Genomic DNA, 24,726 nt, shown 5'->3' on the forward strand with positions numbered 1-24,726 from the left:
ACTTAACCTAGTGCTGTAGGGTGCCTAAGAGTTACCTCCTGAGAGCCTCCATGTTGCTCAAATGTGGCCTCTCTCCAAGCCAAATTCAACATATAAATGTATCACCTTCCCCCCAGCGTGGGACATGACTCCCAGGGATGAGCACTGGCACCGAGGGATTACTACCAAGCATCAACTAATAATGCAACTGGAAAAAGACCTTGAATAAAGGGAGGAAGGTAAAGACAAATGAGTTTATATGGCTGAGAGACTTCAAAGTGAGTCAGGAGGTCATCCCAAAGGTAACGCTTATGCACGTCTCAGCAGGATCTTATAGGCAGCCAAAGTAGATACTACCCCAAATAGTGGAGCTCCTGAGGACTCTAGAGATACCCAGGTCCTACAGTCATGGCAGATAGCTCTGGAGTTTGGTGCCTTGCTAGTAGGCCCTACTTTGGAGTTTGTGCTTCTGATGTGACAGAGTTGGACTCAGTTGTGACTTCTCTACACGTCTCTTCTGTCTCTTCTATTTGAACCTATAGTTGGTGCTGGAGTTGGTAGGTGTATGTCCAAGAGACTTGAATCTTTGGGCTGTCCACGTGCCAGCTGGGCACTGAGCCTCAGCAGAGTTGCAACACTTACTCTCCAGTTCATCGGACTCACTCACGACAACCAATAAGGAGGTGAGGATGGACAACCACCATACCAAGGAACGGAGAGAGTCTACAACTGCAAGCAAGACAGTCCCATCCATCAGCCACATGGGATCGAGGACCCCTCTCAATTAGAGGTGGAGTGGGCATCACCATCCCAGAATCCTCAGAATTGGGGAATAAAAGATGGACTGGAGTAGACTTACTGATATTCTACTATAGACTTCTTTTGATTCTAGCAATGGAAGAAACTATACCATTGATGTAGAGACAGTGGCCATTGGAGGTGCTGAAGTCAGGGAGAAGGAAAAGGAGGTTTAATATGGGGGCATTTTGGGGTCTTGGAATTATCCTGAATGACATTGCAATGACAGATAAAGACCATTATATATCCTGCCATAATCTACAGAATTGAGTGGGATGGAGTGTCAACTACAATGTAAACTATAATCCATGCTTAGTGGCAATGCTCCAAAATGTATTCATCAACTGCAACAAATGTACTACACTAATGAAAGAAGTTGTTAAAGTGGGGAAGGGTGGGAGGTGTGGGGTGTGGGGTATATAGGAATCCTTTATATTTTTTCATGTAACATTTTATGTAATCTAAGTACATTTTTTTTAAATAAAAAATATATTAAAAAAAAAAAAAAGAACAGTCTCGGGGACTGGATGTAGCTCAGTGGTGTAGCAACTACTTTCCATGTACAAGGTCCTGGGTTCAATCCCCCACACCTTCTGAAAAATAAAAAAAAAATTAAAAAGTCTAATTGTTAGATTCAGAATTCAAGATATTTTTATTAGATCACGATTGTTAATTGTGTGCCTCAAATCTTCCATATCATCCCTCTTAGACTACTTAATCTATGAAATGATCTCACAGTGGTACTAAAATTTCCCACCGGAATCATGGCTTTGTCAATTCATCTTTGTAATTCCATTTTTACTTTATAAACTGTGAAACTATATTATTGGGTATCTATAAATGTAGAAAAGATATCTTCCTGGTAAATCATTCTTATTATCCTTGAGGAATGACTGCCTTTCCTTAAAGTCCATTTAGTTTGATATTAAAAGAGAGACACCAGCTTTCTTTTTCTATCATGTTATTTTGAAATTTTGTGTGATCTTAAATTTCAAGTTCCTTGCAAAGAGTTCAGAAGTGGATTTTATTATTATTTTCTAAAATCTGGCAACCTCTGTCTTTATCTGGCAGGTTCAATCCATATACACTTATTGTGATTATTGATATGAGTTTTCTGTTCTTTTCATTTTTTCCAGTCTTCAACTAGATTAAATTTTCCTTATTAACCTTTTATCCCCTGTAATGTTTTGGAAGTTATTCATTCAATATCTATTCTTTAGTTGATAACCCAACTTTTAAAAAATTCCAAGCACAGCATGCATATAAAAGGTGTCCTCCAGGTTTACTCATCTTCAAAATTGTCTTTGCTATTCTTGGTCCTTTGCATTTCAAGATAAAAATTAGAATTAGAATTGGCCTTTTAATCTACACACACATACACACAATTTGCTGGTATTTTGATTGAGATTGCATTAGATCTACAGATAAATTTTGGAAGAATTACAGCTTTACAATATTGAGTCATCCAGTCTATAAGCATGGCATATCCTTTATCTAGGTATTTTTAACTATTCCTCTGTATTTTGTAGTTTTCAGGGTAAAGCAGTGGTTCTCAACCAGGTGTGATTGTCCCCCTGGTTGTGCCCTCCCAGGGCAATGCCTGGAGACATTTTTGGTTGTCACAACTGGGGGGTGTGGAAATGCTAGCGGGACCTGCTGCATAGATGCCAGGGAGGCTTCTAAACATCCTGAAATGCAATGGATTTCACAATGGATCCCACAGCAATGGATTATCTGGTCCAAAATGTCAATAGTGCCAAGCTTGAGAAACCCTGGTACAGTAATACTACACAGATTTTATAGGCTTTTTCCTATGAATTTGTTATTTTGGGATTGATCGTAAATAATATCTTTTAAATTGTTTTCTATTTGTTGCTGATTATGTAGACATACAATTGATATTTTCAAGATTGAGCTAGTGTCCCGGAACCTTGCTAAACTCGCTTTTTTATTTTTTATTCCACCCCTTGCGACTTTTTGCGTGCAGTCTATTCTGTGTCCATTTCGCTGTAGTTCTTTTGTGTCTGTATTTATTTATTTTCCCCTCCCGCCTTGCGGCTTGCTTGCTGTCCGCTCTCTCTGTTCATTTGCTGCGGGTTCTTCTGTGTTCTTGCTTGTCTCCCTTCTTTTGTTGTGTCACCTTTTTGCTGAGTCAGCTCTCCATCTGCAGGCAAGACTGTGCCCCACGGCATGTGCGGCCGGGTGGCACTCCACAGCCTGCGGGCAAGCCTGCCTTTGCAAGGAGGCCCCGGATGCAAATGGAGGGCCTCCCATATGGTAGACAGGTGCTAAAATTTGCTTGAGCCACAGTTGCTCCCTAAACTCACTTTTTCATTCAATAGTTCATCTATAGATTCTTTGGATTTGCTACAATATTATACCATCAGTATGTTGTTCTTGATAAATTTTATTGTTAATAATCTTTATCAGATTTTTAAAAAATTCTCTTCTATTCCTGGCTTGGTATGAATTTTTTTTTTAAATCAGAAAGGGTGCTGAATTTTATTGAATGCTTTTTCTTATCTGTCAAGAAAATTATATATGTTTTTGCTCCTTTTCATGTTATGAATGGAATTGATTTTCAGGTATTAAACTTACCTTCCATGCTTGGAATAAATTCCACTTACTCTTGATGTATATATTTCTCAACTTGATTTCCTAGTAATTTATTTAGGACTTTTGTATCTATGTCCATAAGAAAAATTAGTCTGTACTAGTTTTTCTTTTTTTGTTGTATACTTGTCATGTCAAGATTATGCTGAGTTCATAAAATGAATACAACAAGAACTCCCTGTTTTTCTTTTACCCAGGAATTGTTCGTGCAAAGTTGTTATTTCTTCCTTAAATGACTAGAAGAAGTTGCCAGTGAAGCCACAAAATCATGTATGCAAAAATATCACCTTTCCATCTTTCTTTCTCTGGGGGGACAGGACAGGTGCTGGTAAGGGCCTCTTGGGGTCCCCCTTCCTACCTAGCGCATCCGACAGCTCCAGCAGAGAAATCGTGTGCAGCTGATGCGGGGATATGGGTAGATGCCCAGGGATGGCGAGTTGGCCACTGCGTCGTGAAGCTGAGGCTGGGGTTGCACCTTTGAACCCGGATAAGGGGCTCTACACTGTCGGGCTGGGTGTCCCCCTGTGCCACTTGCTCACCTGCCTGCTGTCGGTGCAACTGGACAAGAATGAAGAGGTTGAGAATAGACATCAACCAGGCCGCAGCAACAGCCCCCAGAGCAGCTCTGGAGTCACTCGCTGCGTGCAGTGCTAGCGCAGGTGAGGTGCAGGTTGCAGGCAGTGGGACACATGACGTCAAAGGCCCCCCAGATGTAGCCAGCTGCCTGACCTGCCACTCCCCAGGCCATCACCAGCAGAGCCACAGGAGGACCGAGACAGCCAGGAATTAACAGGACGTTGGTGACCTTGGAGCACAGGTGGCCGCGCCACGGCCCGGGCCGTCTGCTGGGCTGGGGGTCTAGGTAACCACGGCGCCTCCGCGAAGGGCTCCTGGCTGGGGGTTCAGGAGACTCCCGAGCTGAGCGGGAATGAGGAACAAGTCCCAGGTTGGGGGGCCAGAAGCGCAGGCCCGGGATCTTCCCCCTGCAGGGTCCTTTTCCCTGCGCTGACGAAGAGGTGCTCTCGGCAGGATTCCGCTGTCGGAGGGGCCAGGTCGCAGCCCAGAGCAAAGACGCCGGGTTTTCCTGCGGTGAGGGAAGAGGGGGCTTCCAGCCGGTGGTCGCCTGGCTCCTGCCAGCGCCGGAGGGGCTGCTGGCGCAGGCGGGCAGGGCGGGGCCCGGAGGCGCAGCCAGCACGGGCCACAGAGCAGGCGACTCAGGGGCCCGCGGTGACGCGCGGTGGAGGACGCGAAGGGCCTGGCGCAGGTGAGGCGCTGCCTGGGACGCCTTGGGGCAGGGGCCCGGCCTCGGGGGCGGGCAGGTGCGCAGCAAGAGGACGGTGCGCGGCTCTCGGCTGCGGTCCCCTGAGAGGCCGTCCCCGGGGCCGCCCCGCGCCCCGCGCCCCGCGCCCGCAGCGCCACGAGGCGCCCGGCTGCCGCACCCCCGCTGTCCCGGGCGCCCTCGGCCGTCCCTCCCCGGGCAGCGGCCTGCCCCTCGGGTAGGCTCCTCGGGGCTCGGCCCCGCCTCGGTGGGGAAGGACCCTGAGGAAAAGCGCCCGGGGAAAGCCCGAGGGGGCCGCACGCGCCCTCCCTTCCAGAAGGGATCGCCCGGCCCTCGCGGGACGCAGGACGACCTGAAAACGTTCTCCTGCAACAAGGCTTTTGTTTTTGCTTCCGGTTTTGTTTGGGGCGAGAGAAGAGCCTGGGGCCGCGGACGCGGGAGAGCCCAGTCTCCAGAGAATTAGAGTCTGCGGGTCCTCTCCTTCCTGAAGAAGACGAGGAAGGTCAAGGTTGCTTAACATTAAGATAGGATTTGGATCCGGTTCTTTACAAGCCCCCCTCCTCCCCCCAGAATTCCTAGTAAACACTTGAGGTAAACAAAAACCAAACCCAAATTCAGTCTTGTTCTGGAATTTCCAGTCATCTCTGCGTATTCACAGGGAGTTTATTCACGTGAAACCTGCGGAAAAGCTGCTATCAGTTTAGAAGAAACAAAAGGGAATGTGTGTGACCTTCACAAACCTTCAAAACCCTTGTCCCAGTTGTGATAAGAACAGAAAAAAGAGGGGGAGAAAAGTGAAAGAGGGGAAGCAGATGTGGCTAAAGCAGTTGGGCACCTGCTTCCCACATGGGAAATCAAGGGTTGGGTTCCCAGTGCCTCCTAAAGAAGACTGAGCAGAAAATGAGCAGAAGCAATGAGCAGACAGACAAAGGAGCCATCTAATAATAAAAGAAAACTGCAAGGAGAGAGAGAAAAGTACATTCACCTAGCTGAAATTCCACTCCATCACCTCCTCGTGACCATGGGCAAATTAAATTACTTAAACTTTCTCAGCTTCAGTTAACTCACCTGGAAAATAGTGCCCTTCTTATTGGGAAGATTAAGTAAATTAAAGGTTAAGTAAATTGAGAGATTTATTCCAGCGTGGTAGGCATGGAGATGTGCTGGAGGGGGAAATGTAGATGGACTAGGGACTGGGAAAGCACACAGCAGATGTGGCAGAAAGCTCAGATCTGCTCCTGCTGCACAGCCTGCCTCAGTCTCCCTTTAAGGAAGGGAGAGTGATCAACAGAGAGCCCAGCTATCAACTCCTGCAGGGTCTCCCTCAGCTCCACAGAGCCCCTCAACTGAGATCACCCCTTTCCAAGGGCAACTAGTGATAGGGAGAAAGGGGGGTGAGTTGACCCTTCTGCCTGACGTGAGACGCTGAGGGGCAGTAGCGGCTCTAGAATACCCACCAGGCTGGGTAAGGCCCCTTCATGGTTTGACTTCTTCCTCTCCCCCGTTTTGCTCCCAAACTCTGTCTCTGTCCAGGGACTCCAACCAGCAACAAAGTGCCTCGCAGACAGTAAACATCCCAAAAATGTTAGCCATTGTTCATTTGTAATATTGTGCTGAAATAGGAGCCAGAGTCCAACATTGGGCATTTGTTCCAAATGTATCCAACCTCTGCTCTACAAAAGCTTCGCGCTATACTAACCTGTTACTGTGCTAACATCTTGGAATTACCCTTTCTTTGACTTTAAAGTTCCTTGGGGCAAAAACCCTATCTGAAACTTCCTTATTTCCACCCCTGATTTGTTTTCTCACATATAAGAGGTATACTGTTTGGAACTTGTAGTTGTTTTTTTTTTTTAATTTAAAGAATTATTTTATTGATACAAAAAAAAATACACACAAATTATACAGCACTAAGAAATTTAAATATATAAGTCATAGCAAGCAGGTGGCAACTCAACATCCAGGGTCCACAGAATGCTTGAAGGGGACTCCAACCGAGAGGACGCCCCCATCCGAGAGGGCATCTGCACAGGGGAGGGGGGCCCCAACTCCAACAGCTTTTCAAGTCCCCTCTCTTCATCTGAGATCATGAGCGGCACTCCCTTCAAGGGGAGGTGTGCAATGTGATGCTCTTCAGGCAGGTCAAAACCCTCAAACTCTAGAGGACTGTAGGGAAAGAAATTTTCCATTTCTGAATGGATGTCATCTGAGACAGGAACAGGGTTTTTTGCTTTAACAGTCTTCTCAGTCATCTTTTTGGCAGAGAAGGTAGGCTGTTTTTGTTTGAGGGGTCCGCTGGTCTTTCCTAACTTTTCTTAAACTCTTTTGACAGTTCCCAAAGCCTTTCTGGCAGCTCCAGGTAAGGCTGGTGGAGCATGTTGATTAATTTTTAACTTTCCTGAGCTGAGGACTCCAGTTTAATATTTTGACTACGTGAAGTATTTTCCAACAAGTTTAATCTAAATAAATTTCTTCTCTCCTAGGCTCATCCATTACGTGATAACACAACAAGCCAGTCTACCTTCATTATACCAGGTAGAGGTATAGTGGTCCATTAGCTGAGGTTTGCATCACATTGGAGTTCACGGTGTGCTTTGGAGGCACTGTGGCACTTGAATCACTGCATTGATATATCTCACAAGTGTCTGAAGTCCTGCTCCCTCAGAAAGTGTTGTGCAGCCCGTACCTGGGGTTTTTTTTCTTGCACAGTTGATCTGCTTCCTACAAAATACAAGTTAAAAGTTAGCTTCAAGGTACAGATTAGTTAAGAAACAGTGTTAGACTGCTAAAACCAAAAACCAAAAACCCTGAATCTCTTCAAGAGGCCATTTCCCATCCATAGACGTCTGTGTAATGGATTGCAGGACTGTCAGCCAAAGGAAACTGAGAAGAGAAAGAATCACATTTTCCCGAAAGAAAATATGCAACTTGAATAAAAACAAGACATTGGCTGGGGAAGCATTGCAATACTTCAAAAGAGGACTACCAAACTCAACCACAAACCTCAAAGCAGAGCTGCTTGTAGATTCCTTTTGAATCAGCAGCTCTCAGTGGTCTCATTTTTCTTAACCCCTTTGATAGATTCTCTTTCCTGATTGCCTTGATTGCATTTCCAGACGACTGAACCAGAATATCTTGATCTTTCTATAAGATCTGTTGAAACTTGGACTGTCTCTCCCAACCTGGCCACTTCAGGCAGGCAATGATAACTGCAGCTTAACCCTTACTTAGCTTTCTCAAGAGAATATGTGATTTCAAAGCCATTCTAGAGGTCCCAGGAGGACTCTGAATCCCCTTTAAGGAGGTGTGACGGTTAAGGTCATGTGTCAACTTGTCCATGTTATAGTGTCCAGTTGTTTGGTCAAGCAAGCACTGGCCTGATGGTTGTTTAGAGGATATGTTGTGGATTTAAATCATCAGTATGTTGATTGCATCTATGGCTGATGACATCTACAATCAACTAAGGAGATTGCCTTCAACAATGAGAGAGGTTTCATCCAATCAGTTGAAGGATTTGAAAAGGAAAGTGATTTCAGCAGTCAGAAGGAATTTCATCTCTGCTTCAGCCAGCCAGCTTCTCCTTCTTCATCAAAAGCCTTCATCAGAGTTCCCAGCTTGCAAACTGTTCTGCGGAATTCGAACTTGCCCTTCCCCACAGCTGCAGGAGCAATCCCTATAATAGATCCCATATTTATGTTATATTTATATTCTGCTGTTTCCCCGGAAAACGCTAGCACAGGAGATTCTTAGGCAGCACCTCCCCCCGCCTCCCCAAATGCCCACTCACACCCTTTGCATACCTACTCTCTGCTACTCTTACCGCTGTTCCCAAGCTAGCAGCAACTGAAGACTCTATAGCCAACCTTTCAAAACTGGTGCTGCTTCCTCACCTTGAGGTGCTGTGGCACTGCTTTGACTCCTGCCATGGGGGACAGGGATTCAGGAGAAAGAAGTGGATTGTCTCAAGAGACACTAAGACCATCAGAATTTCAGAACTCATCTTGTCGCTCTTCATTTTACTGAAGAGAAATGGCAAGCCTAGAAGAGATCTCTTCCGAAGGCCATGCAACTCGTTTCCCAATTCTCAGCCAGAACTGCAAGAATTCCTACTGACTGACTCCAAAAGTGATCTTCGATTCATTATATTCTCCCTACTTATTTCTATGAAATCATGGATAGATTTTAATTTTTAAAAATTGTATATTGCTTTACAAGCTTTTAAATGCTCAAGAAAAAAAAATCAAGGAAAATGAAAGCTGGAATGTCACCTATTCAATGAAGATTATTCTTTGAAACTTCCTTAGCTCTTTACCTTTACGTCTTATCTTTACTTTCAAGAGGAAAGGGTCTGGACCTGATACAACTCCACGTATAAGAAAATGTATCCACTCCCTTAACAAATGGAGTCCATTCCTCCAAGAGGAGAGAATCTGCACGTGGCCCTGACCCTGACTCCCCACGCAAGCCTCAGGCTCCCTGTGGGGAGCTCGTGCTAACAACTGTGGCCCCACCAGACAGGGCCTCGGAGGGGCCCCTCCTTGTTCACTCTGATCCAAGCTCAGACTCATCTTTCAATCTCTTGTAGCAAGGCAAAGAACCAGGCTGGGACATTTAAACAAGGACCCATCAGTGACTCCGGGCCAAATACAGTGCTCTACAAAGTACTTCCTTGCAGTGGGAGCCCCGTCTTCCACACTTCCCTCAGAGAAACTGGCCTGTTTTAACAGTTTCTGCTCTGGTCACTGAGCCTTCTCAGCCAGTGATTCCATCCCACTCTGGCCCAGGGTTTTCAGCTCTCTTGACCTTATCATCAGGTCCCGGGCCTTTAGGTTCTCCTAAGGGTTTTGGAGCCACTGCCCCCAACAATGTCTGGTTGGCTCACCTGCTCTTCTGGCCTGCCTGTTCCTAACTGCACTCAGCCTCGAGGCCCATCTTCCCCACAGTGCACGGGCCACATCAAGTCTGTAAATGCTGGTGCTAACCTATGGTGAGATCACACAGGCAGAAGGAAGTAGGTGTTTAAAGAACATAAAGAGAACAGGCAACGGGAAATACTAGAACAGATCTAAAACCAAGGAGGCTACTCAAAGGAAGTGTCCTCCCACGGAACAGTATCAGCATGAGCAGCACCGATTAGGCTGAGCATCTTTGCCTGCAGCTCACTACACAATTTTAATGTTCTCAGCATCCCCCTGTGGCCCTAAGTGTAAGAACCAAAGTATGTGTATATATGGGGAGGCGGGAGGGAAACATGAAAGAAGAAGAAAGAAAAGATCCAACCTAAAGAAAAGGCAAGGACAAGCTCATGGGTTTTTTCTTTTAATTATTTACCAGATAAAAAAGAAAAAATAGTGATTGTTTCTCTTCACCCCCAACATTTCAGTTTACCAAGGTAGAGTGGGAGAGAAATTTCTTGAACAGTGACTTGTGCTCCTGGCCTGGAGCAAATTCTTCCCCTCTGCTCTACACCTCAAGCAGGAGGGACAGGGCAAAGGGCTCCAGGCAGAAATACTTGTACTTCGGCAGCCAAGTGGCAGTGTGGCTACCACCTTTTCTTCTCCATGCTGCCAGAGCCTTCAGACCCTCTCCTGTCTGTCCCCCTGCACCATCCTCCTCAGTTCATCAAAGGAGGTAGGAAGATGGACTTCAGGAGGCAGGGGCAGGTGCAGAACGGGCCCCAGGGGAGCACACAGCAGGCATGGCAGAAGGCCAAAAGCTTCTGTTTCTATTGCACGTCCTGGCTCAGATCCCCTGTCCTGAGCAGTGGGCTGAAAAATAAAATGCTTTTCAAATTCAAAGAATCTGTTTTGTGTCAGGCTCAAGAAGGGGAGGTGTGTTGTTGTGTGGCTTGTTCTGGAATATACATATATGTCTATTTTAAGTTATTCCATGATGGGGGCAAGGCAAGGATTATGCCTCTTTAAAAAAAACAAAAACAAATGGGGTTTGGGCATCTTGGGGCCCTGCAGTCACCTGGGCCTCCCCCATCACGTTCAAAAGACCAAGAATAACCCTTTCTCCGTCTTCCACATCAGGTCTTCTTCTGCAGAAGATGGAAGAGGCAGCAGGGTCCACCAGCCACACCGGAGCCTGCCCCAACCGTCATTAACTGTGAGCCACTCAGGGGTGACCTCTCTTCTGAACACCTGGAGAATTTGACAAATGGCCCTAGAGAAAAACTTTTTACACTATATGTTTCTCCACAAAGCAGCAGCTGTTAAGTCCTCTCAAATAAAACTTTTAAATGTTCGATTCTGATTATTCTCATTACCAATGAAATGAAATGGAATGGGACAGGAATTAGTTGTTTAAGTAACCATACAGACAGAATAAATCCCTCTAAAAACAGTGACGGCAAGGGGAGAGGACTGATTTTGATTTGGCAAAGCTGCGAATCTTTCACTTTCATTGGATGGAACGAAGCTGGTGGGTGAAGACAAACCTAACGGAGCCACTGAGCCAATGGCAAGAACTGCAGGCTATGAGAGACGACAGGGCAAAGACAGAACTGTATAAACTGTGGCACGATAAAGATGAGAAGGCAGGTCCATGACACCAGCTGGCAGCAAGCCTTTGGAGCATCGCTTCCAGAAATTATATCTGTCCTGTAGTGAGTGGAAGCATCCAGATAAGTCAGGGTAGTTCTCCATCCTCCTCTTCCCAACAAATTCTGTGAGTTTCTCATTTAAATAACTATGTACACACACACACAAAAGCCTGGTCTCTCTTTTACATTAGGGTCCTTCGCTGGAGGGTCCTACAATGGCTTTAGAGAGTTGGTTCCAATTGCCTTTTTGGAGATTTACTGCTTGGGACCAAACCTGCAAGGAGAAGAAATGATTGAACAATATAACAGGAAGATCTTTAGGGTGAAAGCATCTCACTGTTTAAGGGATTGAATCTTATTAAATGAGCAAACTTGCAACTCCTTCACAGGATTTGGTACCCTGGCAAACTGAATGATTGGGCTGGGGCCCTTCAACTCCATTCTTCTCTGTCCCTGGCTACTCTGTCACTAGGGTGTAATGCCCATCAGAAACCCAGGGAATACAGCTCCATACCTCCCTCTGATAAGGACAATTTCTCAAGTTCAGCTTCAAGGTCAGCATCCGAGATCCTAGGGTTAGGCACACTGTTGGTATGAAACCTCTCATGGGGGTTGTCAAGCAGATTCAAAGGTTCTTTGGTGGTGTCCTGAAGGAGGATGTCCAATTCCTTCTCTAGTTCCTCACTGTCAAAATCTGGAAAGAAAAGAAGACATAGGACTTATAAACTCCAGGGAGGAAGGATATTAACGAGTCAAGGACTAGGTACCAAAAGCCAGCTCAGCACTTCCAAAGATGCCCAGGCCTCCTTGCAGGTTAAAAAAAATATATATTAGTTTTATGAGAGCACTAGAGCCTGAGGGTACCTTCAAGCAGATAATCGTTTTCCATACACAGAGCTAAGACATCAGGGAGGTATATTTTGCTAACCTCAGGGAACTGACCCCATTTGCCCTTGTCCTTGAAGAAGGGTCGTCCAGTGAAACCTGTGACTAGCACAGAAGGGTCATGAATACAGCTTGTCAAGGAGGAAGTGGTAACCTATAATTTCTCCTGGGTATAAGCCCCAGCAACAGGGTAGGCTAGGGTAGGAGAGACCTGCCTACACTAGGAAAAGCGAATCTGTGATCGAACCTGTCACCAAGGAAACAAAGTCCTCTTAGAAAGGAAGAAAAGAAGGAAATACCTTGTTAACTCACCTAAGCCATTGGTTACCCCACCAGCCAGAGTCTGAGAAACTTCATCCTGGGTGTCACACAGCTGTAAGAGAAAAGTGCAAGGCCTTGAACTCTGAAGGGTGTCTCTGGGCATTTCAAAGTCTTTGAAGGAAAATGTCCATGGTTACAAAGCACTACTACCCCTTATGAGAATCAAGAACAGTGTCCTCAAGTCTACAAGGTAACAGGTCAAGTTTGGGAAAAGACAAGGGGCAGCAAAGTCAAATCTGTCCTCAGTAATGCGCTTTTGCCTGTGGCCTTGCCCAGCCGCTTCCTGTACCTCTTGGATCTGATCCACAAGACTCTCTGCCTTCTCCACTGTGACATCCTTCATGGAGAGTTTTAGTGCTCCTACCCCCGCCTGGTAGGCATTGAAAACCTAAAGAGAAAGCAGAGCTATCAGTGCAAATGAAGAGCACCTGGGAAAGTACAAGCACTATGGTTTCATCTCCAAAAGACAGCTATCTTATTTTTTGCCACCTATCTTCCTTCACCCCATGCCCTCTGCGGCCAAAGCTTCCTGACCGGAAAGGCAAAGGAAACTCCAGCTATGTCCTGAAAGTAACCAAGCCTCCTCCGAACAGCACTTAGCCAACAGCAAAGCATGGGTAAGGGGAAGCATAGGGAACACCGGGAGCGGCCGGCTCAGCACTGGAGCTGAGGGGACGTGGCTACCATCTGGTCTGTCTGGGAGGCATAGATGCGGTCCAGGATGCCTTGGACAGTGTCCAGCTTGGCATGCAGGGCCTCGATGCGCTTCTCCGTCCGTTGCTTGCTCTTGAGAGACCTCAGTGCCTGGGGGGGTGGCATGGAGACTCAGGTCAGAGTTAAGACTGGGCAGGCCTTCCCAGCTGACGAGACCATCCCAGACCCTCTTCCCTCACGTCTATAAAATAAGCTGTGGTGCCTTGATCTCCTGCAGACTCTTCCCCCTCAAGTCGCAAGATAAAACTCTCTGAACAGCTGGGGCACCTCTTACTGCCAGCCCAGGACATAGTTATGCAGCTGGAGGGGAAAAGAAAGAACTTACCAGTTGCTTCTTTCCTGCCCGGCATGCCCGACGGGCATCTTCTTTACACCTGTGAAAACAATGGGACAGATCAAGATGATTGTGCCACAGGACAGGGAGTGGCAGGGTTTTGAAGAGTCCCCAAGAGTAGCACTTAGTTTCAAATCTGAACAGCACATCTATTCCACCCAGTGGCAAGAAAAATGATGCCTGACAACCCACTATCGAGCTCTTGTAGCAAGTCAAGGTCCAAGCTTCAGCATCTACACATGGGAAAGGCAAAATGACTGAGGATAAGCTTGTTTCAAACCACAGGGAGAGAGGATGTGCAAATGACACCTTAAAAACATTCTGAGAGAGTAGATGTGGCGAGGGTGGTTACATGCCCGTCTCCCACATGGGAAGTCCTGAGTTCAGGTCCCAGTGCCTCCTAAAGACAAAAAAATCAAACAAATGGAAAAACCAACTCAGGAGAGCCAATGTGGCTGAGTGCCTGAGCGCTGGTTTCCCACATACGAGATCCAGGGCTCAAACCTTGGCCCTGGTACCTCAAGAAAAAAAAAGGGCACATCTTTTCCTCTTCCCACAATACTGGGTTTCTCCCATTGAAAGATGGAGTGAACAAGTAAATTCTAATTCAATGTCTATGTTCTTTTCAGAAGAACTGTTATGACTTTACCAAGGACACCTTGTACAATCAGCCAAGGGGGAAGAGTAGGAGTTCTTCAAAAGGAGCTCTGTGAAGGCAGAGGCTTATCTTGTTCACTAGTGTATGCCCAGTGCTAGGACAATGCCTGGCTCACTAAATACTGGTGGAATGATACAAGCATGGAAGAACTGAAACAGAATGCTAACAGCCGGAATCTTTGGGAAGAAGAATTAAGGCTCATTTTCCGCCCCCCTCTTTTGTGATACTACATGTTTTCTATGATTTCTGCCTTGAGGAGTTAGTATTCTTGTAATTAGTTTAAAAATAACCCTTCTTTTTTGTTTTTCCTTTTTCCTTTTTTATACTTATGGTAAATTTCTCTAAATGGAATGCAAAAGCATTTTAGGTAAAAATTTATTTTAACAATTGAATTGTACCATGCTTCTGTGGGAGACTTTTAAAAATTATTTACCATCACAAAATGCTTATCATCAATCCAGGTTTTAGTCTTTGGAAAAGCTTAGCTTTTTTAGAATGTGCACATTCATTTCTACCAGTTAGTTCTGAATTTTCAATTGTTTACTTTTATTACCTTGCTTTGCAGAAACTTTGAATGTATTAACTATGCTGTGCTGAGTTCTCTGGGAGAAAAAGTGCCATTTAAAAGCTATCTGTGTATTAAGTACATAAAAGTAGTCCAATTAAAAAAAAAAAGAGGGAAGTGGACTTGACCCAATGGATAGGGCATCTGCCATGGCACGCAGGGGTGTCTTCTGTGTAGGGGAGCCCCACATACAAGGAGTGCGCCCCTTAAGGAGAGCTGTCCAGTGTGAAAGAAAGTGCAGGCTGCCCAGGAATGGAGCAGCGCACACGGAGAGCTGACACAACAAGATGATGCAACAAAAAGAAACACAGATTCTTGGTGCCGCTGATAAGGATAGAAGCAGTCAGAGAAGAACACACAGCAAATGGACACATAGAGCAGACAAATGGGGGGGAGGGGGGAGAAATAAATAAATAAATAAATCTTTAAAAATATATATTAAAAATAGAGCCCACAGACACCATTCCTCTGTTGCTCTGAGGGCCAGCAGCAGGGAATGCTCAGCTGAGGGTAGGAAGTTACCTCTCTGCTTCTTGGGATAGGGACTCCACCTTGCGTGAGAGGAGCTGTTCACTCTGCATCAGCTGGTACACCCCAACATCTACATCGTTGACAGGAGAGACCTTGGCATGTGGTCCTCGGGCAAACTTCACAATCTGAGGGAGAGGGACAAATTACTGCTGCCCCTACCACAAATGCTGAGAACATCCCAAGCAGAAATGCTGCTGTGCATCTTGGCCTATTCTTAATAAATCACTAGGGAGTTGGTGAATGGACAAATGAACTTCCATACCTTTTCCCCATTCTGCTCGAGGACTGTGACTCTCTTCTCTTTCTGCAGTTGCAACAACACCAAGTAGAAGGTCCTCTCATCTGGGCAGGAGCTAGCACAGAGGGTACTCAGCTCTGACAGGGCCACCACAGGGTGGGAGGAGAGAGGGGAGTTCTGATACAGACGATACACCTCCTCAGCCTTTTCCTGCAGGGAAAGAGAAAACATGCTCACAGGCCCTCTCGCAGTCCATGGAATCCAGTGACCTCTGACCTCCATGTTCAAAAACATCCTCATGCTATTGACCGTAGTTAGTGGTAATAGTCTGATGATGATCTTTCATAATCTGTAACATACGTTCTACAATGTTAGGTGTTGGTAGAGGGATGTTGTATGGGAATTCTTTACATTCTGCATCATTGTTTTCTAAGTTCACAACGTCTGTAGTAAAAAATGTATATATATATTTAAAAAATCATCACGCAAGGCAAGCGCAAGGGAATACCAACCCAGTCTTCCCTGAAAGTAGCATTTTTTTCAAAAAAGTAAAAAATACTTGTGTTTTTTAAACCTTGGAGGAAAATTTGAAGAATATGTATGAAATACTGGGAGCCAATTCTGCTTCCACTTCCATTTGGGATTCTGCATGTCTGCCTTTCCCTGTGCCACGGTTCCCTAGGTGAAGAATGAGGCAGTGTGGTATGGTGGGATGCACTAGCAACTAGAGCTGACACTGGTTTCCAGGCCAGCCTGTTTGGTCTTGGAAAGTCACAGTCTCTCTGGCACTTAGTATTCCATTCCTCTTACAAATCAAAGAGGTTGATGAGATGACATCTAAAATCCTTTCCAATTCTGGTTTCTCCATTTTTACACCAATTGGCAATCCTGCAAAAGAGAACATTACTGAGTCTATAAAGAGTCTCAAAAGAAAAGCAGGTGACAGATGGGCTAGGATCATTGTAAGAAGTTTAAGAGATACACATTCTAAGACACAATGCCACTGTGCCCTCATGGAAATGACTTTCTTAATCTTCAGCAAACAAGAAGAATTTACTGAAGTATGCAAAGGATGCTATGAAAAATATAGGGCAGGAATGCCAAGGGGATCAGAGGTTTCTTGGGGGGAAAAATGGTTGCTAAGCAGAATTCTCAAGTGTGAGAAAGTTGCTAGGTGAAGAAGGGTGGCAAGGGTTTCTTAGAAAGAGCGATGAGCAAAAGCAATGGTATAGAAGCATGACTTAATGTGCTGTGTGTGTTTAGATATGGGAAAAGAGCAAAAGCATTTCTATACTGTTTAATGTGTAATAGCTTACCTATCATTCTTTATTCTACAGATGGTGGGTAGTCATTGAAGGGGGATGACATGGCTAGATGAAAACCAGGAAAGGATGGATCCCAGAGTAATGCAAGAGACCAATTACATAAGAGACTAGGAGGGGCTAATGGTAGCAGAAGCAATGGTAAAAGAAGTAGAGAAGAGAAGGTTCAAACAAAATTTGGAAAATAAAACTGGCTGTACATGGTAACTGGGTACGGGCTTGAAGGAGACAGAGGAGTCTAGGATGATTCCTAGGTTCTGGCTTGGGTGACTAGGTGGATGTGATGTTATTAATTAATACAAAGAATACAGGAAGAAAAGCATACTTTTAAAGGGAACACCAAACACCCCACTTTGAACATGCTGGTTTGGGATGCCTGAGGGACATCTAAGAAGATACATAGAGGAGAAAACTGGATGTACAAATCAGAAGCTCAAAAGAGATACCAGGTAAGCATTTAAAATCTAGGAGTTCTCAACATATAGATGACAATTAAAATGACAAGCATAAATAGGATTGCCTAAGGAAATTTAAGAGAGGACAGAAATAAACTTAAAGCACACCAAAGTTCTGGAGATGAAGGAACCCACAAAAGAGACCCAGAAGGACTGCTTGGGAAGAACCAAAGAGACTATGTAATGTCAAAAAAGGCAAGGAAATAGAAAATTTTAAGGAGTGAGAAATCAATAGTATCAAAGGCAGCAAAAGAGTTTAATAAAATAGAGACTAAAACTTTCATTAGATTTCATTGCCCTATCGGATAACACAACTTATTTATTTATATAGCTACTGTAGTAAGAACAGTATGGTCCACACATAAACAGACTAATGGCATATAACAGTAATAAATGGTATTCAGACAATTAGCTACCCAAATAAAAGAGAGGTTATCCTCATCACATGTGTAAAAACAAATACTAAATAAGTGAAATTGAAATTTTTAAAAATATAATTATAAAATAATCAGCAGAAAATATTAAAGATTATCTTATTAACCTTGAAGCAAAGGATGCTTTCCTAAACAAGACTGAAAATTCAGTAGCCATAAAGGAAAAATTTGAGAGGACTGCAGAAAATGGAAACTTCTGTATGGTAAAAGACATCAATAAAAACAGACTGGGAAACAAAATTTACATATTTATAATACTCATATATTTAATATTAAATACATTATATTTATCTCTAATACATAAAGAATTCTTACAAATTAACACAAAAGACAAACCCAATATGAAGAAAGGGACAAAAGAGATGAACAGGCAATTCAGAGAAGGGAATATGTAAATGGCTAGTATTTGGGTGAAAAGATACTCAATTCACAAGTAAGAAGTATAATTTTTGTCCATTAAATTGACAAAAATTCAAAACACTGATGTCATCCGGTGCTGTTGAGGATATGAGGAGACTGGACACTCTAACACAGTCTTGATGAAAGTATATTTTAGTACAAACTTTTTGAAAAAGTAATTTAGCAATTTCTGTTAAAATTTAAAGTACACTTGCTCATTTCTAGAAATTTATTCTACAAAAATAAAAGCAGAAGTACATCAATAAATGCATAAGCTGTTCAAAGTAGCCTTTATACACAATAACAGAGAGAAAGTGGAATGATTTAAATGTCCATCAGTGAGGCAAATGTTGAATAAACTGCAGCATATATATATAGAGTATAATGCAGCCATGAAAAAGAATGGGGAGCGGATGTGACTCAAACAGTTGAGTGCCCACCTCCCACATGGGAGGTCCTGGGTTCAGTTCCCGGTGCCTCCCGAAAAAACAAAAACAAACAACAAGCAAAAACAAACGAAAAAAAACAACTCAGGGAAGCCAATGTGGTTCAGTGGTTGAGTACTGGCGTCTCACATACAAGATCCCAGGTTCAATCCCTGGCCCCTGGTACTTTATGAAAGAAAAAACAAAACAAAACAAAAATAATGATGTAGATGTATGGGTAGAGACCTGGAAAGATGTCCGTGATACACTAAAGTGGAAAATTTTTAAAAATCATGTTAAATAAGATGCCATTTCTGGAAAAACATAGAATTTATGCATACATATGGATTTATATATTCATTCATAAAATCCACAAATATTTATTGACTGCTACTATGTACCAGGACCTCAGAACCCACCGAGCTTCTCACTTCTAGTAGGAGAGACAGATAATAAACAGGTAAACAAATAAATAAGGTTGTCAGACAGTACTAAATGCCAATAAGAAAATAAAATGGAAAGTACACATAGTGTAACAGGGTCAACAAGAAAAAGATGTCTGTAAACAGAAAAAAAAACAAAAAAAAAAAAACAGATGGGAATGGAATCAACAGAAAGGAAACTTTTATTTATTTGCATAATTTTTTTTAAATCAGCAAAATCATGTCATTTTTACTTTCTTGTATTTTTTCAGATAAAGTAAGTTACGGGATGTTTTCTGTGTGTCTAGACTTGGAAAAATCAATTTACCTCTGAAGCAGACTTTGTTTTATAAAAATCCCTTTTAGATTCACAAATGTAAATAAGTCCCCATCCCAGGAGAAAACCGTGACGTCACCACATAGTTGAATGCAGTGAATGCAGATGTCAGGGAAGAAGATGCTCAGTTTCTGTTTAGTGATGTAAACTGGGTATATAGTTAACAGTACTGTGTATGCAGAGCAAAGAGCTAGGTTTTTTCCTACCTTTATAGAATTAGACTAGATTGATCTCCCAAATTACCGTTGGTTCTTCGAAGATATATATAATTCCCCTATCTCCAACTTTTGCTCTCAAAAGATCGTAAGCTCAAAACCACATCTGTGGGAATAAACAGGTCTGACGTCTCCTTTGATCCAGGCTGAAGAACACGTGAGGAGAAGGATGGCGAAGAGGAACTGAGTGTGGCCCAGAACCATCCAAACCACCCTGTAGTCTCTGTGGTGGCCCTGAGAGGGCCCTGGAGATCAAAGCACTGGGTAACAGTGAGTGAGGGAGGGGAGAAAGGAACTCCCCAGGAGAAACTGGGTGCTGCTGAGTCGAAAGCCCAGGCAACAGTGAGCGAATGGTAGATTGTGGAGACCCTCTGCTCAGCCTGAGGCAGAGGACTGCTGAGGAGGAACTTGGAGGTTCTCTTCAGATTCTCCTCAGCTTCTAAGCTGAAGCCCTGCGGTTGGGATTAGGTCTGTGAGTTTCAAAAACAACTGCTGTCCGCAGTATACTTTTGTTACTCTCTGTTCAGTCAACTTTCACAAACAAGGATCATCTTTGAAATGTAAAATCCAATGAACAAATAAACAATACTACAAAGGCCAGCATAGGTCTGTATAATTCAGACTCAATTTGTCTGAATTACCAACTCTTTCACAAAGCAAAAAAATATTCAGTTTTTCTAAAAAGACAGACAGGGAATAGAGGGTCCTGTTACCACACCAGATGACACCTGGCCAGAGCTCTGTCTTCTACATACCCACCTTAAGCAGCTCCAAGGCCACAAGGACCTCCTCAGCAGGAACCTTATTATCCCCCAGCATGTTAGAAAGAGTCCATTTGAGGGGCTTCAGCAGGAAGACCCCGACTCCCCAGGAGATCCAGCTGCTGTCTACACTGGCCATGAAGTCTGATTCCCGCTGCAGCTCTCCTCGACTGCAGGGAAAGAAAGAGAAGGGCATGTCAGTAGTGCAGAATGCAACGTTTCATCCCAGTTCCCGAGGCCCTTACCTCTTTGTTTCCACAAGATGCATTTCATTCCATCATCATCACTGCCATTTATTAGGTCCTATTCTGTCCCAGCTACAATGAGCAGCACTCTTTACACTCCAGTTTGAAGCCTCACAACAACTATGCCAGATTGATGGCGTTACTGGCATTGTCATTAATGAGAAAACTGAGAGACCGAGAAAAGATTTACCCAAGGAATGGAGAGAGGCCAAATCTAAACTCTGATGTCTGGTTCCAACATGCATGCTCTCCACTAAGACAAGGGAGACCAGGGAGGCTACAGGGCCTGTGTCAAGATTTCCTTTACAAATGGAGCATAAAATAGCAAACCGAAAATAATGGATCAGCTATTGAGTGCAACACATTGGGAAGAATACAAAGATGTACAGAGAACGGGTTTTCTGCTACCCCTAAGCTAGGGCAGAGACAAGAAGTAAGCTTTTCATGATACTGGTAATAATAGCAGCTAAATTTGCTTCATGCTTACTATGGGGCAGGTACTATGCTAAAAGCTGTATATAAAGAATAGCTCTTTGACTCCTCACAAATAAACATAGATACAATTATCACTACCATTTTATAACCAGCCAAACTAAGGCTTAAAGAAGTCACATAATTTAGCAGTGGCAGAGCCAGGATTTTAGCTGAGGCGGTCTGGCCCCTGAACGAAGCTGGTAACTACTACACTATGCTGCTTCCCTGGAGAAATAGCTCCCTCAGAAATTCATCAGGTAGCAGACACAGTGGAGCTCCAAGAAGCTTCAGGAGAGTGACTGGCAGTTAGGAGAGAAGAAAGAGCAGTATTAAAGCCTCTGGATCACAAATTTAGACACTTGTCCTGCCACAATAAGGAAGTCCAGGCCGCCCTTGTCCCACTCTGACTTCTCCAGCTACTGTCTCCTCTGATTCCCCACTATAGGCACAAACTAAAACTTTCTCCACAGTACACTTTCTTAGAAAAGAGAACTTTCAGAACAGGCTTGTCACATCAACGGTCAGCCTGTGGAAAAGTATGGGAAAACAAAGAAAAGGAAGAGCACTTAATAAGAACTGCTAGTTTTTGAAAAATATCAAAATTTGGCTTTTTCCTTCATTCGCTGAGCCAGGTACTGTGCCAGGATGGTCTAAATATGGTATGTATAGTGCAAACTGCAAATGATTTTCAATTAGAAGACCAGGGCTGAGTCCTGGTATGACCTCTAACTAGTCATGTAACCCTGAGTATGGCACCTCTCTGAGGCTGTTTCTTCCTCTGTGCCATCGCCTCACCCACAGAAGGAATGGCGGATGCACAGTACCTGTACACTGTAAAGCATTCACTGTACATCTATTAGCTCTTTTCAGGAAAGCTCCCAAGCACTGTACCTGTCACACACATATTACCTACAGCACCTTCTCAGAGCACCAGAATGTTCAATAAAGCTCTCAACCTCCTTCACCTCCTCTCGGCTGCACAGAGCCCATGCCAAGGACAAGCTAGGATAGACCAGTCACATAATCTGGGCCATGGGGTTGTTGGCAGGATCCCCAAGGTCTCTTCTCCAGACTGCCCTCTCCTTAGTTCTGCTCTTCCTTAGTTCAACAAATCCTGTCTCATAGACCTGCTCCAGGAGTAAATGAAATGTGGTGTCCCCTAAGAAAGAACCATATAAGGGGATTCCTGTCCACACAAATCGTCACCTGTGCCAGACTGACTTCTCTCACCGTCAGGATCCCACCTGATCAGGGTATCCCACGCCTGACGCAATTTCCCCCCCGCCCCATATTTCTCCCCCTCTCCCCACAAACATTCCGAACCCAGCTTCCTTTTCTTCATTTATTCAATGAACACCGGACACCTACTCTGCCAGTCGCGGTACGCTGTGAGAGAACCAAGACCCTGCCCTGACCTCAGGCAGCCGCCCTGGCCCGGCCCAGAACCCGGCCCCTGGCCCCCCTCACCGCAGCAGGTCCTGCAGCACGGTGGCCAGCCCCAGCGGGACGCTGCCCTTGCGCTGAAAGGCCTCCTGCAAGTCTCGCAGACGTAGGCGTACCACCCCCAGGCGCCGGCTGTGGCTCAGCACCAAAGGCGCCCAGAAGCCCATCTTGCTGTCCCAGTCGGTGCTGTTCACCTCGCGACTCCTTTTAAAGGCAGAGAACAGGAAGGACATACGCTCCTCATCCTCCTCCCACTCGGGGGGCAATAGACCCGCGGGGTCTCCCCGGGCCGGGGCCTCGGCCTCCCGCTCCGGGGACCACATCGGAACCCCAGCCCCGCCAAGACGCCGAACACAGCCCTGCCTCTAGTCCCCTTCCGCCCTAGTTCCTTCCCGGCTTCCGTTCCTTGACCGCCTCCTCCTGTCATCACGTCACCGTCGCGGCCGGCGTGAAATAGGTCCTGAACGTCCTCACTGCGCATGCTTCGCATTGCACTCCTTTTGCCCTCCATTGTTTTCGGAGCCAGAGCGCTTGCGCCGCATCCCGCTTCCCGCGGTCTTTGTCAGGAATGAAGGGCTTTGCGCAAGCGTGGCAGTGTTTGCGGGAAACGCCGCGGCAAGATTCATAGACTTGCGAAGCTCTTAGAGAGGCAAGTGATTATGCGCATGACTTCTGTAGGTGGCTTCGAAGGGTGAGACTAGAGAGTCCCGGCTAAAAGAAGTGTCAAAGAGAATAAAACACACACCGGACAGTGTGAAACCGGCCAGGATGACTTAGTTCATAACGACCGTGTGGCGAAGAGACAGTAGAACTCAACTTCGAGGAAGGCAAAAGGAAGGGCACGAATAGTGGAAAAGTTGCCAGTGTAGGCTGTCTGGCACAGGGTGGAGGAGTCCAGGGCGAGGTTGATATCTTGGAATAGCTACTATCTGACGTTGTCTTTCCCCCCCCCTGCAAGTTGAGTTTTTCTCTGCAGCCCCACAGCTACAGGCTTAGTTTCAAGTCCGTCAGGGCAGGAGAGGGATAAGTTGGGGTCCACAAGGAAAAAGGCCGGCACCTTGGTCAAGAGAAAGAAAAGCAGTCCTGGAGGATCTGGAGCCTCTGATCTTGGGGTTTAAGGCTTCCCTATCAACAGTTCTTAGTTCAGACATTCAAACTTCCAAGATAACTTCCTTTTGCCATAATGTCATTAAATAAACAGAACTGTCGGTCACTCAAACTGTTAGTGTGTACATTGATTTCGAGAGATATACAAGCTTGCTCCCTATCTCCTGCCCTGAAATTTCTGTTTTTCTTTCCAAGTATCCATATCCTACTGATCCTCTCAGGTCAGGTTCAGTCCTAACACTTCCTTGAAACTTCCGACCATCATGAGTCATCGTCGATCTCTTTCATGGACTACACAGTTTAGCACTTACTGTTTTCTCTCCTTTTCCTTTCCCTAGTTCCCTTAGGGCAAGTACAATGACTTAAATATCTTGTTACGACACACAGGTGGTGCTACATAAATATTCCATAAACTGGAAAGTGGATGACTTGACACTTGCCCTTCAATTACCTTAGAATTTTGTTAGAATGAGAGCTCATATATGATGAGATTCTCAAAGAAAATTACTAATAATAAATATGTCTAGGGTGGTGAGACTAAGTTGGTTTCCTTTTAAAAAAAATACTTTTAAAGTAGAAAAATTTATTCTGATATTGTAATAAACAAGAGTTGAAAAAGTACAAAATATTTTCTTTATGATTAAGGCTAGTCTGAGGAAAACCAAACAATTAGGTTCTGTTAGCCTGAGTGATCTTAACTTCCTGAATTTCTAACGTTTCAAGGGCAGTCAGCTCAACTCTTTCGCCTGTGGTCTTTGCGTGGTCTACAAAAATGGTCCACAAACGCGGTATGGATCCCTGATCATGCTAGTCTGTTTCTGCCTAAGCCTCAACTTAAATTTTCCCTCCTCAAAGAGATGCTTTCCAGAGCTCCCTATCTAAAGCAGTCCTCTGCTTTTTTTTTTTTTTTTTTTTTTTTGAGAGAAGTTGTGGGTTTACAGAACAATCATGCATAAAATACAGGATTCCTCTCACCACCTGTGGCAGTTTGAGATTATTTATGAATCCCGAAAAGAGATTATGTTTGTAAACTAATCTATTCCTCTGGGTGTGATACCCTTTGAATGCATTAGATTGAGCTGACGTGTCTTGATTAAATTACCTATTAAGATTAGGGATGTGATTTGACCATGTCAGAAGGGTGTGACTCAAGAAGACACATGGAAGAGAGACTGCTGTCATGTTTGCTCTTGGGGCCACAGGGAGAGATGAGCTAGTTGCCTGA

At 44.7% G+C, this 24,726-nt stretch overlaps 1 protein-coding gene across 1 annotated transcript; it reads right to left on the reverse strand.

Moving 5' to 3' along the window:
* Nucleotides 1-9,975: 9,975 nt before the first annotated feature.
* CHMP7 (charged multivesicular body protein 7) lies at nt 9,976-22,822 on the reverse strand. Its single transcript, XM_004452345.3, has 10 exons — nt 22,419-22,822; nt 20,231-20,402; nt 15,487-15,672; nt 15,216-15,349; nt 13,462-13,510; nt 13,107-13,226; nt 12,712-12,810; nt 12,414-12,474; nt 11,731-11,910; nt 9,976-11,490 (listed from the first exon to the last, which is right to left on the reverse strand). Exons 1-10 carry the CDS (start codon nt 22,715-22,717, stop codon nt 11,438-11,440), a joined length of 1,353 nt encoding a protein of 450 aa, XP_004452402.1. The 5' UTR covers nt 22,718-22,822; the 3' UTR covers nt 9,976-11,437.
* Nucleotides 22,823-24,726: the final 1,904 nt, after the last annotated feature.

This window comes from Dasypus novemcinctus, chromosome 25 (assembly GCF_030445035.2).
Source record: "Dasypus novemcinctus isolate mDasNov1 chromosome 25, mDasNov1.1.hap2, whole genome shotgun sequence".
In the NCBI taxonomy this organism is placed as follows: domain Eukaryota; kingdom Metazoa; phylum Chordata; class Mammalia; order Cingulata; family Dasypodidae; genus Dasypus; species Dasypus novemcinctus.

Excerpts from the sequence above, each read along its gene's own strand:
- CHMP7 (XM_004452345.3), bottom strand. The coding sequence starts at position 22,717 with ATGTGGTCCCCGGAGCGGGAGGCCGAGGCCCCGGCCCGGGGAGACCCC. Across the intron at positions 13,227-13,461 it reads GGGCAGGAAAGAAGCAACTG|GCACTGAGGTCTCTCAAGAG; the intron begins GTAAGTTCTTTC and ends CCACCCCCCCAG. Across the intron at positions 11,911-12,413 it reads TGGGGTAACCAATGGCTTAG|ATTTTGACAGTGAGGAACTA; the intron begins GTGAGTTAACAA and ends TTTTCTTTCCAG.